This window comes from Nasonia vitripennis, chromosome 1 (genome assembly GCF_009193385.2).
Source record: "Nasonia vitripennis strain AsymCx chromosome 1, Nvit_psr_1.1, whole genome shotgun sequence".
Classification (NCBI taxonomy): Eukaryota; Metazoa; Arthropoda; class Insecta; order Hymenoptera; family Pteromalidae; genus Nasonia; species Nasonia vitripennis.
In genome coordinates, this window is record NC_045757.1 from 35,901,464 (window position 1) to 35,926,114 (window position 24,651).

Genomic DNA, 24,651 nt, shown 5'->3' on the forward strand with positions numbered 1-24,651 from the left:
GCTGGGGTATAATCGATGTCGACGTTATGAGCATTCGGTAGCCGGCCGTGTCGCGAGCGCGCGAGACACAGATACGACAACTCGCTCGCGCGCCACAGCCGACGAGAGAGATCGATACGCGCGCGGCCGGCGAATCATTCCGCCGTCGGGTAATTTTAGAGCGCGAGCGCGGATTAATTTATAAGCTTCTGCTGCAGCCGGCGACGATTATTGACAATGCAACGGACGCGACGATCCGAGGCGTTAATGTCGAGGCCTCTGCTGTTACCACTACTACTACTGGTATAGTAGTGCTGCTGTTGTTGCAGACGCGGTCAAGATGGGATTTTCGAGAGACGCTATGATTATACTTTGATTAGATTTACGCGACGAAGACAAAAAGTGTATTGGATTTACGTCCTGTCTCCGCGGTCGCCCACGCGTTGTCGAAACAAATAAAGAGCTCGTGTACGTCTACATTACTCAAGCTTTCTTTCTACGCGGGGGATCGATAGATTGATTTTTTTCGCTCTCCTCCCCGTAGATTAATGGATATATATTTTCGTCAAAGTACCGACGCATAGAGGGAAGGGCTCCATTTCCGTGCGCGGGGCGCAGCTTCAAAGTTTCAGAACCGCTACCGTCTCTATTTTCGCTGCAGTCGAGGATTTTTGAATATTCCGCTGTCGATAATCCAACAATGATTTTTCAAGGAGAAGCTATGCCTAAACTCTCGAAATCCCATAGCCAGTAGCAGCTCGCATGCGGTATACAAGCCTCGAATTTCGGGCGCAGGCAAATTTACGGGCCCTCATTCGGTCGCAGGAATATACATAGGATTACGGGGGCGCGCGGGGGTTACGTCGTGACTTTAATGGCGCAGGAATTACATCGAGCGTCGCGGAAAGCCAGTTGGATTTAATGCACTTTGCGCGTCGCGTGTAACTTTAACGTGTCGCGGGCGAATACAGCTCTCTCGCTCTGTATGTACGACTCGACGCGTCTACTCTACGCGTTAGCCGCTATACAGCGCAGAGCCGTATGATTGAATATTTAAGATGGACGCGAGCGGTTGCCGGCCTGATTAATGGCCCGGAGATAATGCGGGTTGTAGTGCGGCTTGCGAGATTAACGTCTGCGTGTAGTGTTTCCTAATTTATGGCGAAAAGCGTTAATGATTGCTTTAGAGTTGGTAGTTTTGGATTTTTAAAAGGTTTTATTACTCACTTCGAGACACTCTTGATCGGCGATTTCGAAAATAAAAGCCGCAATAAAAGCTGGCAAGTCGCGTTTAACTTCCTTCCATTACCACCGCGCTATCCCGAAAAGCATTTTCCGACGATAAAAACCGTTGCGACACGCAGAAAATACCTCTCGTATTCCGCGCGCACTATACACACACCCACACGTACACGAGGCGAAACGTCTGGCGCAAGTGACGAACGGCGCGCAATACGTCGCAGCCGCACATACAGAGACACTGCGTACAAAGTCATATTGCGGCGATTCGACAACCACGCCCGCTTCGCTCCTCGAATTTTTTCGCATTTGTATTTCGGTCGAAAAAAAATCCCCAGGAGTAATTCGTAAGCCGGATGTTTGCATCGCGCGTTTATTTGACGGCCGTAGCAGCAGCAGAAGCTTTGAAAATCGATATTCCTGGGCAAGTTCGCTGTAAAATTGACGGCACAGTTTTACGTTTTGATTTCCGCCCCCCCCCCCCTATATTTGCAGCGGCAATCCTGCGCAGAAGCATTGTTTGGTTTTCATTACGTAATAATTGGCGCGAAACAAGAAAGATAGGAGAAGTATGAGTATACACGCGAGTTTATAGGGGAGATATTATGCTTGGACGATTCTTAATTGGATATACGACACTATGTGTGCTGAGAGATTGGAAAATAACGGGAAACAATTCGCTCGATAGAAATTTTTGTTTCATGCGTGAGTTGTTAAATTTTTGCTGAATGAAATATACAACGATTACGCGGAAGTGTGGGAGCGAGTGGTGGAAAAACAAATTTTTCAATTCACTCGGGGAAATGGAAAGCGCGCTCCCTCGCGTGCTTGCCGGCGCTTTAATTAATTCTGATGGTCAAAAATGCGCACCGCGCGTATATAAACAGAGGAATGCGCGTTTCGAACGCACAAAGGATGGATTTTAGTGGCGGAATTGGAGTTTATGTGCGCGCTGGCTTTGTTGAATAAACAATCTTTCAATTAGCGCTGATTAGGCGCAGGGTTTAAACAAATTAAGAAGTTGATGAATTCGAAAATTTTAATCAACGCGAGATTAAATTCGGTGGACGTATAATATAAGGCCGACAATTTTAATTACAAAATATCTAAACTATTTTACGGGGGAACGTAGAAACAAAAGGTATTCGCGTACAGCGTAGCGTCGGATGCCAGCTGAATGCGTGGTCGTAAAGTTTATTATCTTTTTAAAAGCCGCGGCACACAAAGCAGCCATATACAGAGTTAAATAGCACAGGCGCTATTAGGCCTGATTGAAAATTTCCTCTAATACACTCTAGTGCTCGCGGAGAAACGGAACGCGCATAAATTTCAGAGTACCGGCGTAAAGCTCTGAGGTCTCAAAAATCGCTGAAAGCGATAAATTCATCCCGCGAAACTATAACAATCGTGTTTTTATTACCCGCGAGTTACACCGTGACTGTGTGCGTGAATTTCCGCAGGATCAGCGTGACGCTGCCGTTAATTGCCTCGTATAAATCGAGGATCGCATCACAATGCGTTCGATATAATTAAGACGAATTCGATTGCCGTTACACGAGTAATGAACAAAGGATCGGATGGCATTGTGCGCGAAGTATAATACACTCGATATTAATGAGAACTCCGACGACGCCCTTGTCTGTATCAAAACACACTGCGCAGTAGCAGCATCGCGGATGACTTCTCCGATCGACGGGACACAAAAAAGACAACCGCCAAATCGCAGAAACCACAGCGCGCAATTTTCGAAAATCGCCGCGTCGACGATTACAGTGTAGGGAAGTGCGTAGCAGTAGGCCGTGTGCAAAATCGAAGCGCAGCAGCAAGCCCATCGATTTCCCGATTAACCATTTGTTCGGACGCACAAAAGGGCCGCGTAAAAGCCTCCCAGTGCTGGCACAATGCGAGAGTTATAAAGCTCGCGCTTATTAAAACTCGCAGCCGTGCGAAAACTCGATATTTATTGCCACTCGCGCGATGATTTAGAGTCGCGCGGTGTCGCGCGCGATTGAGGAGTGCTCGAGTGTGCCGTGCGGGAGTAGAGGCTTTCGACGGCTTGTTCACCTAGTGTGTGTCCCGGTTTTGCTGGGATGATGGTTTTTGTCGCTGGTGCCGCTCGGTGTCGAGCGTTTATCGGGCTTTGTTAGGGGCAAGGCGTGGCGTTGGCTTTTTCGGTGGTGTTGCGGTCGCCCGGAAATTATAGTGGTGTGTAACGATTAACGAAGTGGCATGAGTTTGCGGTATAGCTAATCTATATATTTATTCATTTATTTATTTATTTCATAAGAATAATAGTTTATAAATCATATCAAACAAAGGAATAGGAATATAGCTGGCAGTTTTATAGCATAAGCGGTTCGATTAGTCGGCCCAACAAGGAGGTTTTGGCACAGGTGACGTGCCGCTATATATGCAGTGGGCGCGTAGATTTAGATGAGGGAGATGGAATAGTACATGTGCGCCATCTATCTCCGCTAGCTAGAGACTACCGTTTAACGAAATGAATCAAAAGCGGTATTTTAAAAAAATTAATTTTAGTTTATAAATGATCTTCTTGGTAGAAAATAGTCAAGGAGGATATCGAAGTAGAAGAGAGCAGGGATGCATTATGTAGCAGTCTCAGAGTGGCCATACGCTTTCATTACACATGTGCATGCCAAAAAATGCCGTAACAGGTTGGCAATAAAATGTTTCCGCAAAAAACTTTCGAGTCCAGACGCTCGCTCTGTTTATACATGTTCAAATAATTGATCGGTTAGTTTGGAATTTGGTCAAAAGTTCTTACCGTGGTCGCGTTGACGAAAAATTCTCGTTTTTATAATCTCCATACGCATAGCTTCAGCGACGCAATAACCTCTCTATAAATATCGGGATATGCATTGTATACGGTGCCGGGCAACTTTCATCCAATTTGCTCGCCATCTGTTTCGGAATATCACCGGAACTCAAGGTGCCACGCACACAAACGCTCTATCGATGCAAGCCACTGCAGTTTCCTATTTAATGAAGTTCACTACTGCATCGAACGTATCTGCCTCGTAGTTTGAAAGTATGTAAAAGTTTGCGACTGTTATTAAATTTTTCAAAGAGTCGTAAAATGTTTCGATTCATGAATAGCAACTCGGTGCTATAATTTTCCTTTCAACAACAACTTTTTTAACGAGAGCCGTTATGTCGTTACGTCGAGTCTAGCGCTTCGTAAGAATGATGCACAAGTCAATATCTCTGAACAACAATCGTTTGCGCTGACAGCGCGTTTAACCTAATTTGAATAGACGACCGAAAAGCTTGATATAGTTGAATCACGATATTTACTTTGTCGTATACAGCTGTGCACTGCAAAGCACACACGCGTCCACTTATCGTTAAATCGGCTGATAAACTGGCACACGTTGTAACTGATAAGGGTCCTACTCTCGACACTGCTGAAATGCAATAACGCTTAATGTAACATCCTTAACTTGAATTAAATAATTATCGCCTCTCTAGAAAATTTATGTAAATTTTTCCACTTTGCAGCGTGGCAAACTTTTCACGTAACCCGTGTAAACTTTTCCGAGCTGCGCGCGTTCCGGAATTCGAGGAATTGAAGAGTTGAGTAAAATTTTACGACGGCTCTAAAAGTACACTAGAGATAAATGCTTAAAAAGAGTTGCAATAATATAATTAACTTTCTCAGATATAATTTGAATTTCAGTCGTGAGGGGGGCCATTAAAAAATGCCAGACCTTTGTTACGAGAGTAGTTTTCATTAAAATATTTAAATTAAATTTGCTTTTCCTTTAGCATAAAAGTCAGTGGCAAAGTAAATTTCCGTGATGGTGTGTTTATTTTTTATCTCTTTAACGACTTCTTTACAACTCGAGAAATTAGGAAGCACGGCAAACTTCTGCATTATCATTTAAAAAGGGTAGTTTTTGCTTGCGACGTACCTATATGGCAAACACAATAAAAAGTCCAAGAAGAAAACGTTGTAAAATTTATTCTTATTGTAACTTTTCTTCTCGACACGAATCTAACGACGTTGATAAAAACATTCAAGTAGCTGGATAATTGAGAAAAGATATTTTCGCCCTCACCTATTTAGCGAAGATTTCATTAAATCTCGAGTGCGCAGCAGAAAATTAAAGTGATACATTTTTTAATTATTTCCTTTTCTAAATTATTTCAAGAGCTATTCTTGAAATTCAAGTGCAGGGTAAAGCGCCAAAATTTGAGAACAGTAGGGCAAGATTAATTAATTTATGAATGTAACGGAATATCTCGTTGCGAGGAAGCGTAGCTCGCGAAGTAAACAGATTTCTACGAGCGAAAATAAAATTACGAAACAGAATACTCATACTTCTTCCGTCAGCGAATGCATTATAAGTATTACACTCTCGAGATTTGTTTTCAACAATTGTTCGACCCTCGAAAACCGACGGACTAACGACATCGAATTACGCAATCCGACCCTGATGAAAAATTAAGCGACAGTCAACAAAAGAAGACACTATAGACGAACGCAAAAGAGCCAAGCGAGGCTCGCGTCGCAAAAAAGCTTCAAAAAGAGCTTGAAGAACGAGACTCTCATTCGCTCTCGGCACTCTCGATCGTATCTCGCGCGGATCGAGAGCCGTCGTCGTTTCTCTCTCCGTAGACTCCTCGAAAAAAGCGTCTCCAGAGCACCAACCACCACTTTTTTCCTGCCTTCTAGAGGATTTTTTTTCTAGAGCAAAAGAGAAGGCCTTCCGAGAGACGTTTTTTATTACATGATGACTTTTTTATGGGTTTCAGACCAGTTACGCCGGCTATCGAAGAGAAAAGGTATAATTCTAAGTGACTCTCTTCCCTGTACTACTATTTTTTTAGCAGCCAGCAACTATCTCAAAAGCTCACATATGCACGACATTATTATATATTATATATGATTCTATACTTTTCTCACATGCGTTGCGGTATGCGTCATCACTTACATATTATATATACATAGGTATATATTTATATCAAGAAGCGCGCACATAGCCACTTGTCCGCGCTTTTTATTTACAAGCTTGTCCCCGAACTTCACCCCTTCCACTCGACCCCCCCCCCCTCTTTCATCACTTTTTCGAAAGCATCCGCTGCGCTGCTTTCAAGCTCTCGCTTTCGGATACACACACAGAGTCAGTGTACACATCTGCAGCTCTCGATAAAATCAGTCTTGCAAAGCGAGTGGCAAAAAAGGAGCGAGAAGGAGGCATCTTTGACCCTCGAGAAATAGCCTGCAAGGCGGATTTAAAATGAGATTTTAGAGTTTCGCTTCTCCCCTTTTTGTTTGGCTATCGTTTTCCTATAATTTAGAGGTTGAATATAGTTGCTTAATGCTTGAGCTAGACCTTGTTCAACATTATATAGACTTTGTTCGCATCTCAATTATACTCGAGCTATTTATTTTGTAATTTGTTTGTAACAAACGAGGGTGTATACAACAATTTTCTTAACTATTATTCATGTAGAGCGTTTTTTAAACGCATAAATGAGTTTCTCTCGAGGGTCAAAAACTTAACCTGAGCACAGCCGAATTTCAGGCTTGAGCAACACGCCACCTCATTCCATTTGTACCTCTCTGCTATAGAATAATAGCAAGATCTAAAAATCAACTTACTTAAAGATCAAGATACAGTATGAAATTGCATTGGAATCGACGTATAGAGCGAATTGGCCGATGGGCGAGCTTTGAAAGCTCTCGGAACGGCATTCGTAATATTGTTAACGACGAAGAAAGATGCCACTCTCCTTATTCCGATTCCATTTCAAAGGCCATTTTTATTACATCGATTCTCGTGTAGTTTCATGAAAACTGCGCAGGGGGAAACCCCGTCTCTCGCGGGTGCATGCACTGCTCGAACGAAGGCTTTTTTACGATCCTCATAATGGACGTTCCATTTCGGATACAAGATTGGCATATTTTCCGCTGCGATGGTTTCTCTTCCCCATCTCTTGTAGATACGAGGCAAAATTAGAAGAAAAAAAGACAATTGATTTTGTTTTCATTCGAGCACACGCACGCGGACGATAAAATAAAAGCAATGACATAAACGAAAGAAAATTTAAAAATTATTAGCGCTGAGCGAGCATGAGCTTGGCTTGCTATATATTTATACATATCTGCATGCCTTCATTGGCACGACTACTGCGCAAGTCACCGATCGATCTGATCGAAATCAGCAATGATGCATTTTTAACTCTGTACCCCCCCCCCCTCTAACAATTACTCTCACACCTCCAATTAAATAACTAGCCAGCAAAACTAGATAGAAAACTTTTCACCAGCACTGCCAGAATGATTATCTTCAACTACTTTGCCTGTCTAATATCTACGAGTATACGCAAGCAACGGCCGCAGCGATGAATCGAATTCCCTTGGCGCGAAATTCAAAATTCTTTTCCTCCTTGCTCGCTCGCTCTCTCGTCCACTACTCGCAATTTTCGAGATATATAGAAGGAGAGGAGGGAAAGTTTCGCGCGGGCGCGCGAAAGAATGCAGCAGGGCGCCCGAGTGATAAAACGACTAATGCACCCGTGGAGAGAGCGAGCAAAGAAATAAAGCGCATTCTTTCTTCTGAAATTATGTCCCGCCGCCCTCGGGAACAATGAAATTACATTATCATAGCGAGAAAGGCCCTAAAGCCGTTATTACGTAGATTACGAGACGAGAGAACAGAAATCGAGGGAAAATTCATCGCTGGGTCGTCCCGAATTTTTGGGAATTATGGTTTAATCTGCGAATAATGCATTTATTCATCCGAAATTTTCCGAGCCTTCGCTGCAGCTTATATACCATGTAAATGCGCTGAACGGAAAAATATCGGCCGTGTCCGCGAGCGAGCCCTAAGTAATTGCGAGCTATAGCTCGAATTTGATTTATCCGTCGTCGGTCGCGCAGCGATATGAGAACGATTTTATCAATAACCATTATTTAATCATGCACGTAAGAGCTTCTCCGATGGATTGCAAATTTTCGATTAATCGCTTATGCAACTGCGCTTTAATTTTTCAAAAAGACATCCGCGATACACATCGCAGACGCGCGAGAAATAGAATCGATATAGACCGTACACGTCGAGCTTCGAGAACCACGTGTGTACACGGAATTTGTGACCTAAAAAAGTGTCTGACCCACTTGGGGGAGGAAAAAGCGTACGAGCGACAGTCGGTTAAAGAGCGTAGTCCGTTTACGTATATATACGTATTAAGTGAAATTAGCCGAGTATAGTCAGAAACGCACGCGTACAATTTAATAAACTTTTGTTTTCATATAACGCGACGCGCGCATGTGACTTACATAAGTTCCCTCGAGACAGACGACAGAAATGCTCTATAGGCGCCGTCTTATTATCCTGCAATATTAATTGAATTTCAAAAGAACAGCCTTACTTTCACGTAGACGCGCTGTGTCGACGCGAAATCCGAGGTCGTTATTCCACTACTCTCGCTCGCCGTGTAATGAAAAAACGATTTCCTTCAAAATTCAACCGGCCCGCGGCTCATCATCGCATACTCGGACGAGACATAAATTAACCTACACACATATGTGCCGCGCACACACATTCATCTCTCGAGTCGACACGCTGCCAACTATTAGACAGCCCTATTACACAGACGCTCTGCATGCGGCAGATGCTACTGCTGCGCGAGGCCTCATTAATGCACTCGAATGACGCATGATGTGGCGGGCTGGCGAAAGAGAGAAATAGAGAGAGAGCGAAAAAATGGGAACGCCGCGCGCACTTTATTCGCCCGCCGCCGCATCAAAAGATTTTTTGAGGGTTCTTGCACCACCACGACACACGACGCTAATCATTATGCACCGAGCGCGCGACGCCTCTCGACTTCTCCCTGCATCGTCGCTTTCCTCTGTGTACACGTACTACGTGTCGACGTCGTCCTCGGCTACGTGTGAGGGAGAAAAGAGGGCGTGGAACGCCATGACGATCTTGAGAGCTGAGGATCTCCGGTGTGACTCGTGTACGAAAGGAGGATCGCTGGAGATGCTTCGCTTTTTTCCTTTTTTTTTATTCTACTATACTTCATGCGAGTTTGCAGCTTGACTTGAGCTTCTCGGTGTGTGTGTAAATACTCTCATGTTACACCGAGACGTTTGCGCATCGGCTTGGCGAGAGACTGCTCTATAGATAGTGATGCGTGTATTTTACTTATATATTCTTCTTCTTTTATCAGCTCATCATAGCTTCTTTACGCTCTATACTCTGTCTCTCTCTATTTTTTCACATATGAAACGATATGACTATATTCTACATATAATGAAACCGTTAACATTCCAGAAACCACTCAAAACCAAACGCCAGCGAAAACGAGTTAAGTACCGATCAAATATATCTCTACAGGTAGCTGCATTTCTCTAGGAGCCCGCTTGCTACGTTTTTACCGTAAAACTGCATGTGGCGCAATGCTACGCTCGAATTTGCGCTGATTCCAGAGGCACACGTGCCGCACTCGTGTGTGTGTGTGTGTGTGTGTGTTGCCTATGCAATCGACGACAATATTTCCGGATGATATGCGATCAGAGAAAAATAAGCTCAACGAGATGAGGCATTGTGCACCATATGAGAGAATGCTGTCATTTTCTTGTTCGATTTTACATTCAGACATATCTCTCTGTATAAAATACATGCCATCATGTAGCTTTAAGATTATGCATCACGAACACTTGTTCTCAGAGCACACAATTCTTTATACTCACGATTCTTTTTATCATAATTTAAATACATGCTGCTTTTGGAAGGTTGATATATGCACCGAATCATGTTCGTGTATATCGATTTAACTCTGAAAATACAGCTCGAATGGCTGGTCTTCGAAACTCGATATTCGAACGGTTGGCTATTCGGTTCAATCGAACGTTTCGGAATACATGACTCGTGTGATGCTGATGCTATGTATGACGAGCATTTCGAGTTTTGCTGGGATTCCTGAATATAAGCCCCTCGTAATGTATCGTAATTTCATCTCCCTATTCAACGAGTGGAGCACCACCCGCCTCGAGCGATAATTTTCTATTATACAATTAACTTGTAATCAACAATGTTACGGAAATTTTCGACATTACACACTGCGCACTTTATTGGCCGCTTTTATTGCGTTATTGCGGAAATTGTGCTGCCGTTATATAGGAATGTTATAAATTTATACCAATTTAAGCGCAATTTGCGAATATTGATGCTATCGAAATTTGCTTAACTTTGTTAAGTTAGAATACCGCGAATAGATGCTGGGAAATTCGACCGATTTTCCGAAAAGCGAAGGTAGCTCGAATTTCTGGACAGTGTCAAACGGTATCGCTTTGACAACAATATTTTCTCGAACTATTTTACGCGAATTGGAAGTAATATTGCTAGATAGCCTTCTGCGCGATGCAAAAAAAAAATATTATGGCAGGCAAACCTAACCTCAATTTTTTGGCACACTGCCCGATGCCCCAGAGTCAATTTGACACCAGAATTAAGGCTATTTTTAGCCTCGCCGAAATGTTAACACCACTTTTTCTCACATACGAGATGAATTATTAATAACGACTCGGCATAAGCGATTCAAAAACAAAGGGTAAGACGCGTCAAAAACTTTTTTTTTAATATTTAACTCGAAAGCATTATGAATCGTAATCTCAAATTATGCCCTGGGAAAACTGAATTCGTGTTTATTCACCGCAGCTGCAAAGTTCTTAGGTATCGCAGGTATATTCAGTTTTAACTTTACAAGAACTCATTTCGCTCGTAATGCCACTATGCTTTACATGAATGATAAAACTGAAAACTTTTGAAAGCGTGCTTATAATGTACATGTAGGTTCCCACGCCGCATAATATACAGCCCCGCACGAGCGCACTTTATTTTGGGGTATAAATTATTTTCGCACTCGCAAATCCGTGTGCATTAGTCAATGTTGTCGGGTATAAAGTGAGTATTGTCGGCGCCGAGTATTATCGCAACGCCTGTTTCTGCAATCCCTTGGCGAATTAATAGGATTCCGGGCTTTCCGCGAAGCTCATTTGAAATTGAAATTTTCGACGCATTTGCAGGTAGGACATTTTAAAAATAATCCCATCCTCATAATGCACCGTTCCGAGCCCTCGTTTAATTCCTCATCATTTTGCCAGTCGACTGCTAAAAAATCGATAATGCAGGCATATTATATTCCTTGCAATTTTTAAGATCCATTAGTTCTATTAACGTTCTAAAATTCCTATAAAAAATTCAACCGCAACACCACTATACGTACAGAGCCATTCAATAAGCCATTTCACGCAAGCTCGATCGCTGTTCAAGGCAAAGTTCGACTTTCCAGCTACGAGGCGAGAAGTTTCCTACTTATCGCGCGGCTGGTAAGGCAGAGCTTGACTACCAGTTGAGCGTCGATAAAAGCTCGCACGAGGGTGACTTCTGAGCAGTTGATAACAAGGGGGTTTCCTCGCCGAGGGTGGATAATATTGACGCGAACTCGTCGACGAGTGGCGCAGCTCACAGTAGAGGACTCTTGAAAATTTGCTCTGCGTCCTTCTCGTGTGTGTGTGAGAGGATTTGGGATTTCGTCGAGTGGTCGATTATATTTCGATATTGCTCGAGGTTTGACCGAGTCCGCTGAGATTCTGCTCTTTAGCTAGAGGGATGATGGTCGAGAGGAGTTTTGAAGATTGAGGGAAAAGATCGTTCAGGCTGAATTTGGCTGAGGGTCTTGTGGCATTTGTATGTTACTGCTAAGCAGTATTGAGATTTTATTCAAGTTCTGCGTTTAACGATTTGCCTATCTTATTTGGTCTCTCTTTTTGTGTAAAAAACGTATTAGTCGGTGTTCGCGCATGAGATGATCGTTGTAACGTTTATTAAGCATTATTTATCCATGCTTTTAGCATTATTCACAATCAAAAGCTTTTAAAACAATCAGTCGCACTAAAAGCTTGCATGAAACTTCCCATTTCGTAGTCATTATTTTTGCTTCGTCAAAATGTAAACAAAATTTTTAAAAAATTAAATTTTAATGTTTAGTTAATTTTTCTCGCAATCTTTCTCAAATTTAATAATAAACTATTTTAATAATCAACTTACAACAGTTTACTATTGTGCATGATTTCCAGTAATTTCACTTTTAGAAAATATTTTCTTTCTACCTCTAGAATAATTGAAAAAATTATTACACAGTTTGACGGTAATCCCGTGCCCAGAGAAAAACCGTAATTACGGAAAAACTGAATTTCCAACCCCACTGATTGAGTTCATGTAGTATAAAATTCTATATCGATTTCTCTAATTATGTTTGTGTGTATGAAATATGTTTCTTCACTTTTTTTTTAAAATAATCAATAATACAATAAAGTTAATCTAACCATTCGCCAATTAAAACCGTTGAAGGCTTGAACGTGCATCAAATTTAAAACTAATAAAAGCAGTGTACAAAATTACGTTATATTGAATTTCATGGCTTGATCAATATTTGAAAAATTTTCTCATTTCCGAAAATAAAAGCTTGAGACGTCCGGAAACATTTCACCTCCCGCTAAAAATAAAATTAAGAGGAAAATTCTCACGTGAGAAACGTGTGAAATTTTCTCGGTACGTTTATTGCTTCGTCGTCCATCACGTTTCTTCGCTTCAAAATAAGAAGTGAGAAAATTTAATGAGCCAATATCAAAGAATGTGAATTTTAGATAATAGCAATTTTCGAGTTATAGATTCATCTTGCAATTCAATACGCGATCGTGATTTTATTTCTTTTAAAAAAATTTTACTCGTGCCACTCTTTTACAGTTATGCGGATAACGAGTTGCGAAAAATATTCATAAAGGGAAAACATCGGATATGGTCGTAAATAAACTCATGCAAAAATTGCAGCTTTTGTTAGCGAAAAATCTGATTTCCATCGCGAAATTGTACGGTGATATACATAATTCATGTAAAAATGATTGTTCACCCGTCATTAAAAATGTGCTAGAATTTAAATGCTAATTTATTCATAAAGTATGGATTTTTTGTTTTATTAATTACTCAGCGTAGTAGGTAGCCCAATTACAAGATTCTCGCACCTATATCATCATTTTCTTCATTACATGTTTAAAATATGTGTTGTTCTCGGGACCTTATTTTCTTATGCTAAACTTTACACTGCATGAAAGAATAATGCTTTAAATTTTATATTCAACTAAAAATATAAAAAAGTTTTTCATAAAAAAAATTTGTTATAAATATTTCTTGGTATCATAACTCTTAATACTTTTTGTACATCTTTCTTATTCTATAAATTTTGTCACGTTATTTTGATATTCACATTCTTCCAAAACAACAATCTTCGTCAAATTACAATTGAAAAGGACATTTCGAATCAATGCAAGCAAACTGTCGCGAAAGAGGTAACTCGCTGCAAGACACGTCCAATGAAAAAAGGAAACGCGACAACTTTTCGCTCTCCCGAGACGCATGTTTTACTTTATTACCTCGTCACCTCTCGCGACGCGCACATATACACCTATAGCGCGGAGCTCTAGCACCGAAGAGACTCCCCGAGAGAAGCGGCAAAATGAGAAAAACCTCGCGGAAGAATGAATTTAAAGAGCTACAGCACGCGCGTTTAAACATTTTTTCGGCTTGCCGCTCGCTCGCTCGCGCGACCCAGATAACTCGGCTGTCGTCGCGCTGAGAAGCCCAGGCATTCGGAAATGAAAAGGCAAAGGCGAGCAGGGATTCTGTCTCTGTTCTCCCACCCTCGACTCGTACATACATACATACATACATACATACATATATATATATATATATATATATATATATATAGTCGACGGCGGCAGCGTGTGTCGAAGTCGTGTCGCGTCTCGCGAGGCATTGATCGCGAGCTTGCGAGCTTGAGCCTCGGAAACTCTCTCTCTCTCTCTCTCTTTCGTCTTTTTCCTGCTGGCTTTTTTTTTCTTGCGCCCGCCGCGCCTTTTTAACGACGAGTTTGAGGAGAGCTGGTTTTCGAATCGCTTTGAATGGCTTTTAAATTGGAATATCGGATCTAGCGCGGAGAGCTGATTCCTCGTGCGCGCGGTTTGTTTGCGGAGATGGATATTTCTGTTTTCAGCTGACTTTTCTACTTACGATTGTGTAATTAAATTTTGATTTTTCTATTGTCTTCGCTGGGGGGATTTGAGATTCGCTTTATTTTATGGAAACATTTTATTCGTTTAATAGAATTACTCTCGTTTGTTTTTCCTCTCATTGGTTTTTATTATTACATAAAAGTAATTATCGTTATTATGTGCTCATGAATATTTTATGCTCATTATTTTTCGACAAGCTTCATTATGTAAACTTCCCATAAAAACAAAAATTTAATTTAAATCATTATTATGTACGTTAATATTTTATTATAAACTTTTTATAATATTTATGCTAATTCTTCTAACAAAAAAATAATAAAATAAAATCTCGAGCGATAGGAAATTATTGAAAATAATATATTACAACTCATCCTGGTAAGCTCGTATCAACGTCAACAGACGTACCATCGAGATAAACCAAGATAATTTCCTACCGCCGCGTTTACTTTTTGATTGATTAATCAGCATGTTATCTTATGCTTATAAACCTAATATCCCTCTCCCATAGAGCCAGCGAGTGTACAACAAAGAAAAAGCGTTTTAACCGTGCATGAACCACCCGCAAAATAAATTTTACGAGGAAGAAAAAGAGCTACCGTTCGCGCGCCGTCTTTGTCCACGCGCTATCTTTGACTTACATTTTTCAGCCCTCTGTCGACCTTTTTTTGCCGGGGCGTCGACGACATGCAACGCGCCGATGAATCTCGCTGATTAACCGGCCTTTAGCTTCTCTCTCTCTTTCTCTCTCTCTCTCTCTCTCTCTCTCTCTCTCTCTCTCTCTCTCTCTCTCTCTCTCTCTCTCGGGTCGGCCTCGTAGATTAATGCGCCGGTTATTATACGATACGCAGTAGCCTGCCAACGGGAAAATAGCACCTGCACGGGCTCTCCTGCCTGCCTCTGGGCTTTAATCTTCCAATTTGCAATTTTTTTAGTATCTCCCCTTTGGATTTAGATTATGCGTGTGTTTGGCCGAGTGAGATTGACGCCGTTTTTCACCTTTAATTGCTGGTGTGTAAAAAAGTGCTTTCGTTTATGTGTAATTATTGATGTTTTCGTATAATTCTTACTATATCCGTACACCTTAACAAACTTGAATTTACTATTTTACTAATTCAACAGAAAAAAAATTTGACTCTTCGTTCTACTCATATTTCTTTACTTCTTTCCAGCTCGCTACGTATTTTGAGTAGATGTTATCTCTTGCATAAATTTTACGTGTTTCCTAATATGAAACAAAAACCTCTGCTGTTTTTCTACTCGAATTTCCACATTATCTATACAGTGTTGAAACTTTTTACTCTATATTTTTTATGAAAAATCTAAAAAAAAAATGAACAAAAGAAAAGTTCTACCAAGTTTAAAAATATCTCTGTCTAAGTTTTACTCTAAATATTTTTATGAATCCATATAATATTTTGTTACTGCACGTAATCGTTCGTGGATGCATGCCCGTCTTTTTTTATCATTAAGTATGCCAATAAAAAAGATTATTTCTTCTCGAGACTTTGTTCGAACAATGGCTTGTACGAGATTGGATCTAAAATATCCTTTTATTAAAGTTTACTCTCCTCGTGCGCCTGACCATAAATTACGGAAGGAAACTCGTACACGCACGCAAATCGCCAGCAGCGGATCACTGCTGGAAAATGTCAGGGATTTATATACGAATTGGAAAAGTCAGCAGTGTTGGCGCACAGATAGCGAAGAGCTGCGGACACACGATATTAAATCGATCACTGCTCGAGATAATACGCGACGGAAAAGCGCTTCGCCAGGTTATATACGTATATCGTTGAAATACAAGCCTGAATATTCAGTTCGGCCCGAGTTAAAGTTGGTGTACACAACGGGATACGAGAGGACGGACACACAACACGAAAGCCGAGTTTTATCATTTCGCGGCATCGGCGATTTTCGCTGCTGAATACGGAAATTCAGAAGAAATGATAAAGAGATCAGGTATACACGGTAGCAGCCGAGCTCTCGTGAATTCGCATGAATTTACATTTATTTTCGACATGATCTGACTCTACACGTCTAGTTAGCTGGATGGTGTGTATGTATATACTTGGCGCGTAAATTCTGCAAGTTACAGAGAGCCGTGTTCTTTGGCCAACTTTTGTTTTCCATGGCGCAGCTCTCGGGCTCCCTTCACGCTCTGGAAACTATGCTAATGAAAATGCTTATGCTCGCTCTCTCTCCCCGCCCGGATAGTCAGCTCTTTTTTCCCGAAACTTTACTTTCATTAGGTAGATGCTCTTAAGTGAAAATTATACTTACGTATTATGAACCAGCTCGTTTATGCGCATATAATATATTATATAGTAATTATCGCTTTTATGCTAATTAATTCGAATATACGTATGCTGCAGCGAAATATATATGCAAACGATGATTGAATTTCCAGGGAGGAGAGAATCGGCTAAAGAGTGAATATAGTAGATACAGGCCGCGCGTTCATTTGGAATTAACCAGCCGACGTTATCATTGGACAGTATCGTTCCGATATCGTTCCATTATCGGCTCGTTAATGAATTCTTATAAATCCCCGGAGAGATTTTTCACTCCAGACGCAATACCGCCACCTGTGGCTACAGACACACCAACAGGCGCTCGCCGGCCGCCGTAGTTTCCGCACCTCAGACAGAGACGTAATTTTAAACTTCTCGACACTCGAGATCTAGATAACCATTATACACGTCTCGACCAAAACTATCGCGGTTTGGGATCGTTTCAACGAGTCCTCCAGATTTTTCACTCTGACGCAATAACACCCCGAAAAAAAAAACAACTACATGTCCAAAGATATTTTGTTTACCTTACGCAACCGCGTGCGTATCACGCAAGGGCTCGACTTTTAATCTCGGCATAACACGATATGAAAAGTAGCCCTCGACAAGGAGAGAAAGAGGCCACCGCTGCTTATCTGCGATCAGGAAAAAATTTTTTTCGTATGTAGGCCAGGACTATAGCCGTAATTCGAATGACCGCACGGCGACAATTATGTTACACGCAGAAACAACGCGGACTGGAAATCAACGCCACGCGTTATTGTCATTGTTGTAGAGGGTAGTATGAGCGAACAAAAGGGAAGATTATTTTTCATTGGTCGAGCGAGTCCACTTTTATGGGGGACATGTGTGTTGTGGGTGTGTGCAGAGTATTCTTTCTCTTTTTTGTAGAGAAGAGGAGTGCAAGCTTTGTACGAATTTTATACGCGGCGGCGTTCGCACACCGATGAAGCATTCATTCGCGCACGCCGCCGAAGGAATTTTGTACGGCCGACTGTGACTTTTATAGTCTTGCTCTATCTTCGCTCTAACGATCGAAATACGTTTAGCGATTTTTACGCGCTCGGCGATATACTGAAATTTAACGCCACGAACTTGCGCAAGGGAACCAATTTAAACGTATGCTTCCCGCCAGGGGTGCCTTATCTATTTATACGAAAGGGATGCATCTTCCCCTCGTATATACGGACATTGTATATACTTTGAAGATCTCTCGGGGGGGGGGGGAGTTTTTCCTTGCGCACAATCGCTGAGTCACAGGGAATAAAATAAACATGACACTGTAAGACTGATTGCACTCGCACATATAGCAAAAATGCTGATTGATGTTACCTCATTCTCTCTCTCTCTCTCTCTCTCTCTCTCTCTCTCTCTCTCACTCTCTCGAGGTATAACCTATACATTCGATAAGCAATCAAGCAGCTTCGCGCTCGCCGTCATTAATCAAAAAAAGTATGCGGATATAGATCTATTGAGAGGAATTTTTCATCGATCAACGCCTAAAACTTCCCACCGAGCTAATAATTGTCAGGCCGCGTTTTTTATATCGTCGCGCATTAATTTTTCCGCAACGACGTGTCGCCCACCCCCGACTCGACGCCTCGATAATTAGCCGCGACGCTCGGTTTTCCCGAAAAATTATCCGTATATTTTCCCATGGCCCTGCGAGCCATCATTACTCACCGCGAGAGCTCGACGAGAAGCCGGGGCAGATTTATACGCGCTAGACCGTAAATAACGGGCGGGCGACGCGTCAAAAGCGCGAAACAAAAGGCAAACGAGCGAAATCGAAGCTGCCGGAGTCATAAATTATTCGGCGATCTCCTCCGCGCGAAAAATCCACGACGATGGCTTTCTTTTTATACTCCGACGAGCTAAACGCCGGGGCATACAGTGCGTTTGGGGTTAGCCGCGAGTGTGTGTCTTGAGTTATAGGTGTTTGCGTTTCTACAAATCGTCCGCTCCCATTTGCCGGGTTTATAGCCGCGTCCGTCTGGTTTTCGAACAACGACGCTATTGTCTCCGAGGATCCACGTGTAATTTGTCGCTTTGTTTGCGGTATGTATCACGTCGTGCGTATTTTTGCAGTGGAACGCTCGGGCGAACTTAATTAAAGAAAAATACAGCGGTGGAGGAACAGGAGCCGGAACGAATTTGAGCGCGTGTACTATTTCTGATCGATTCCGGTCAAGTGGCTTTTTCCAAACGAATTTTTCCCGGTATTATTGGATTAAGTTCGTGTAATTGGACAGCGTCATTACCAGCGCGCGGGGAGAATCGATAAATCGTTTATCGTACGTTTAAAACAAAGTTAACCCTTTTCAGTTTTCGTACACGCCTGGTCGAGAGAGAGAGAGAGAGAGAGAGAGAGAGAGAGAGAGAGAGAAGATAGAAGTGCAATTTATTTTCAATAAAAATACCGGTAACGCTATAAGCCCCCTGCACGACGGAGTGTATCAGAAGTGTACTTTTTATACACTCATCCGGGAGAGAGAATAAGAAACAGTGAGAGCGACGCACAGTAAATTTCGGTGGTAAGCCGGGCTTACTTACGAGAGCTAATCCGGATTTTTCAAGAAAGCGTTAACTCGAACTTTGGGCGTAAAGCTGTCTGCAGCCCGTGAAATGTGTAATCTGAATTCGCGAAGCACAGCAGCAGCGGCGACGGCCGATAAGAATTCCTCCTACATAATAACGCAACTTTGTCCGATCAAACGTGTAATTTATCCGCCGAGCAGTATTACGGCTATTTGCTCCTCGCGAATTCTCTCTCAAAATTGCGCTGGGCGAAAAACCGCGGAATCTCCCCGCGCTCGTGCGAGAGCTTGCGACGACCTTGAAAATTCTCCGGGCAACCCCAAACGCCCTCGGTCTCTCTCCGCGGCAGCAACACAAAAAGAGCCTCGTCTCCAGCCCTGCGCGAGTAATTTCGTAAACTCGCTGCTTCGTCGTATGTGTAGCGTCGATGTAAGTAGCGATGTCCCGCGCCGCAAAATTAGACCGTCCCGTCATTATTCACGCGCGAAACGGCGCGTGCCTCGGCACAAAGAGAGCCCGGCGAGCATAGCAGCCTGTACACGCGATACATAAAGAGCAGCAGCAGTAGCCGTTCTTATGGTATACGGCTAATGGGTATATCTATAGGGACAGAGAGAGGGGGGGGGGGAAAGGCGCGGCGCTTTATGGAGCGGCGGCGGGCTCCCTCTCTCCCATACACTTTTCCAAGATGGCGTCGCGGCCACCCCTTGCGAGTATACTATACGGCCTGCCCGTGGTACTCACACACTTGTGGCACGCACGCACGTGCGACAGGGGAAAACAAAAGAGCGAGCGTAGCCCCGGAAGCCTTCGCCAGCTCTGAATCATGTACAAACTAACACCTAGAGAGCTAGAGCGAGGGGGAGAGGTCGGCGCGATCACACGTAAACACGTGAACCTACAGCCCCATAGCCCCGTCGTAGTATACGTGATTATAGTAGAGGTAGTAGTAGTAGCGCACTATTTTCGCGCCGGCGCCGCGCGCGCGCAGCTGCCGGAGACGCTCGCCGTGTGCTCTCGCTCTCGCTCGGTCTCTCTTGCTCTCTCAGTCAGTAGTGCGACTCCGCGCGGGTCAGACGCGCGCACACACGTACCCACACACACACGCGCGCGCGCGCCCGCTCCGGCGGCCGGTCCCGACGAGCAACAGGAGACTCGCTGCCAGCTCATACAGCCTCTCTCTCTCTCTCTCTCTCTCTCTCTCTCTCTCTCTGTGCTCTCTCGCTCTCGACGTCTGTAAAAATGAGCGGGACGCGCCGGAGGGACGAGAGGGGAGAGGACAACCGCTGCTGCTGCCGGTAGCTACTTTGATAATTCACGGGGCAGTGCTACAGAGAGCTGCCGCTGGTCCCGGGCAGCTGCAGCGCGTGTTGTACGTATACGCGGGATATACAGACACATACGCGCGCAGAGATACATCGCGTTTATATGATATCGTGTGTGGTGAGTGCGGATCTCGGAGTGGCCGAGATCTAATGGACTTTGTGCGTTATTACAGCAGAGCGGACGCCAGCACCGCCGCCGTCGTAAATGGGTTCGACCGCCAACGAGGTTTGAGCGATTTATGATGATATTCTTTTAATAATACCCCCATCCTTCTTCTTCGTTTCTCTCTGCGTCTCTATCCCACGCCTCCGCGGAGTTTTCTCGAGCGAGCGCAGAAAAGTCGCAGAGCTTGCGAGCATTGTTGCACGGGGTGCAAACGATCGATATCTCTCGCGAGTGCGAGGATTAAAATGGGCTACATACATCGTCGCGATCTGGCTTAATGCCGTTAGGGTGATGGAGAGAGGAGAGAGCCTTTCCAGGAACTGCAGCGCGAGTGGATATTCATGCAGTGCGTGAATTCGTTCCGCGACCGAAGAGGGTATTTTCAGTACTGGCTGTAATGAAATTTCATCCGCGGGACAGTGCTCACACGAGTGCACTCGATTAACGGACCGTTTCCGCAGGTGCACAAATTCGAAGTAAGAAGTGTTTTTACGAGGGATGTAAAATTTGCGATCCGGCAGTTTTTAACAGGATCCTGACGAATTCGGAGCAAGCTTTCGCGTTCGTCCGGATAAGCTGTCGCGATTTAATTATTTACTACGATAAGCTAGAAATAGCGAATTTAATATATAACATTATAGAACTACGTTAAGCGTGGCCTGAAAGCTCCTAAATAATTAATCCCAAGAATCTGAATGTTACACGTCGCTCCATTATATATATAAATCCTCATTTCGCAAACGAGTCTACGAAGCTTGGAACGTATTTTTGCGCATACGTGTGTGCAGGTGCTTTACGATAACCATGATCGAAAATGCTCGATGATAAAATTCGCCCCGCGTAAAAGAGGAAAATCTGCATGTAAATGGAGAATTAACTAATTTGCTCATTCGACGCCGCGTGTATATCGGTGAAAAACAATGATTGGAAAAGCTCCGTATTTTTTACACCCGATTCTTCCACCGGCTTCATTATCAGAGGAGTCTATTTAAACCAATTCTAAGAATATTTCGCAAACTAATCGAATACAACGATGCATACTATATCTTTTTGTGAAATTGGCTGCTAATTTTAAACGCTTTCTGCGAATCGATCAATCGCTGCTTTTACTTTAAAAAGACAGAGCCACTTGTTCAAAATGGGTCATTTACGGTAAAGAATCAATAGAGATGCGAATGTAGATCACCTGAATTGAAAGTTCGAAACAGACGATATAAAAGTCTCTAGCATTGTTCGAGAAAAGTTTTTCTAAACTTTTTCATATTTCAATGCGGCGCGTTCTTATTCCGGAAGTGCGTGTATATTTCACTCGGTGTCGGCACATCTACAGCAAACCGATACGTAAAACTTCGAAAATGACCTTTTTCGCGAAACGCCTTCGATTTTTTTCAACCGATTAAAATTCCAACCGAATCGCTTCGATCACTTCGTAAAGCAAAAACCTCAGTCGTTTCTCCTCGACGCGAGAGAACACTCTAATGTATGGACCGTAAAAACGGGGATCGTCACACGCCATATCTGCTCCTCGCGACGGTAAAATGAAACTGCCGCTCCTCTCTAGTTTAGTATTCTTATATAAGCTCGGAAAGGTACTTTAATCTTTTCAACCGCGAGATCCTGTGCATAACTTAAAAAAAGGAACCATGTCTTTTATTTTTCCCCTCGAAATCAATAAAAAACGGTGACAAGCTCGTTCGGCGAACTGTGTTACACTCAATATTGAAAAGCCGGAGCGAAAATAAAAGAAAAAAGCTCGACGGCGATAGATTTTGTTGTGGGGCTGGCAAACAGAGAGAAAGAGTAACAATCAGAAGGCCCCGGAGCCAAATCTAGCTGACCATATATATATATATATATATATCCACCCAGTGTATACGAGGAAAAAGACGAATCAGAGAGAGAAAGCGAGATTCGCAATGTACGCCCGGGGCTATATGGCGGGCATTTTCAAATGTCGAATTTCCGCTCGTATTTCGCGGCTCGCGCGGGCGTGAGACGCCGTAAAATCAACGCAGAGTCAGCGCACATCTATATACACTGTACGCACACGCACGTATGCGTATGTCACACGAAGCGCGAGGAGTGTCACGTGACCGGCTCTGTACGAGAGATAGATACACACGAGATCGAGGCTGTTAGAGCTTGCGGAAGTGTCTCGAATTACGATCGACAGGCACGAGGACTCTGGTTCGATTCTCACACACACACACACACACACGCACACGCACACACACTCTCTATGTTCCTTCCGTTCACTCGACAGCTTCGTTCTTTCTCTCTTTTTTATTTTGTCGCAGCTGGCTGTTGTCTAGTTCGCGAAATTTGCTTAGCGCGGGCTTTTTCGGTCGTTAGTCGTCGCGCTGAGCTGGAGCTTTCGGCCCGAGAGCAGTTTGTTATGCGCTGAAGGTTATATCTGAAGGGACTGTTCATAACGAGCGTTGACGCGATATATATTTTCTCCTCGCCTGTGACGTGTAAGCTGAAAGTGTGAAAAAATGAAAGCGAGCTTTTCATCAGATATCAAATCAAGCGCGAAACTGCTAGTTCGTACACGCTCTAAGGAGACAAATTACGTTTTTAAAGCTGCGCTATTTTACGATTAATCGAGAAAGAGAGAGCGAACGATATAAAAATCCACCTGGGAAGAGCTGCTGTATGGCAGCTCCTCCGGAAGCTCGTAAAAATCCTAGAGGATTCATAACTGCAGAATTTTCTCTAATAAATATTTTACCGCCTGTAAATAAAATCGATGCGATGCCAGCTCTGTCCGCTCTGATCGGAAGCGAGCGAGAATGAAAAAAAAAAATTATCGATGCGCAGCCGGCGCCGTCTCTTTGTTGCGTCGGCTTTGTTAAAATGCAAAATCAGCTGTCTCTACGCACGAGTATAGTATATTCCATTCCCCGTCACTTCTCCGCGCGTGCTAAAATCGATATTAAAATCCGCTGCCAATAAGTTGTCAGATTGCTCGCGAGTGGGCGGTGTTTGTATAAGTGTATCTTCCGCGGATTCTAAATTCAATCGCGACTCGCCGATAATAATAATACGTCCCTCGAATAACGATTATTAAACTCGCACGAAAGCAATGACAATAAAACGGTAAACCAGCACGGTTATATCTCGCAAAAAGTCAGAGCCAATAAGCAGAATCCGCTCTAATCCGATGGCCCGCGAGCGTCGCGTCGCGCTTCTTTGGACTTATCCCGCCGCACTGCGTATATATATCGGCGAATTTTCACGCCAGCGTTTCGACCCACTTCTATTTCATCGAAATCTCTCCCTCATTCCACGCCTCGGTCCATCGATCGCCGTCATAAAGGAGATTCTCGTTTAATGCAGAGAGTGAGAGAAAGCTCTCGCCGGAATAAAACAAAAGGGGTGCAAGAGAGAGAGAAAGCTCAAAGAGGAAGGACGAGCCATCGTTGTAATTCACGAGAAGCGCGAGGATGATCGTTAAAAGCATCCCGCGCGCGGAGACACATCGCAAAGTGCATCCGGTCGTGGGACGTTTACGAGTAATATAGGACTACGGGGCTGCGGTTCCCGGGACTATCGTCGCTATTAGCAGTAAAGTCGAGATCCCGCTTTTTTCTCCTCTCTGACTTTTGAAGCTTCCTCTATCTTTCTAGCCTGTGCCCGCGAGCTTTATTGAGTTACGACCCGAAGACGGGAGATTTTCGTTTGAGAGTAATTTATGGGTTCTTTATCTCGCCGCCCACGAGTAGCTCTTATCTACTTCTATACTCTGTCGAGAAACAGTAGAGTAGGTATTTTTTCCATACGCGACCGGAGTTTCGAGAGAAAGCGTTAATTAAATGCGTAAGACACGCACTCGAGCCGAGCGACTAATTAACCGCGAGATTCCATCAAAACTTGCGATCGCATTATTATTCGTCAACTATTACATGGCGTGCCTACGCAGCGAATTAAATATTTCCCCGGCATCGCGAAGCTGCAGCCTCAAGTTTCTGACCTGATTAAGCCGCCTGACCAGTTCGACGACGA

The 24,651-nt window shown here is 43.4% G+C and overlaps 1 protein-coding gene across 10 annotated transcripts in view; it reads left to right on the forward strand.

The window, feature by feature from the left end:
• Positions 1-24,651, forward strand: part of LOC100123783 (synaptotagmin 7) — a 129,043-nt gene that overhangs the window by 65,400 nt on the left and 38,992 nt on the right. For 2 of the 10 annotated variants that reach the window (XM_016980991.3, XM_031921144.2), the window contains exon 2: positions 5,995-6,024. The exons of 4 other annotated variants lie outside the window; for them this stretch is intronic. In XM_016980991.3, coding sequence (XP_016836480.1) covers positions 5,995-6,024 — 30 coding nt within the window. Of the gene's footprint in view, positions 1-5,994; positions 6,025-9,524; positions 9,558-20,207; positions 20,707-24,651 lie in introns of those variants that run through there. 4 more of the 10 variants (XM_031921145.2, XM_031921146.2, XM_016980989.3 and 1 more) reach the window with 3 other exon arrangements.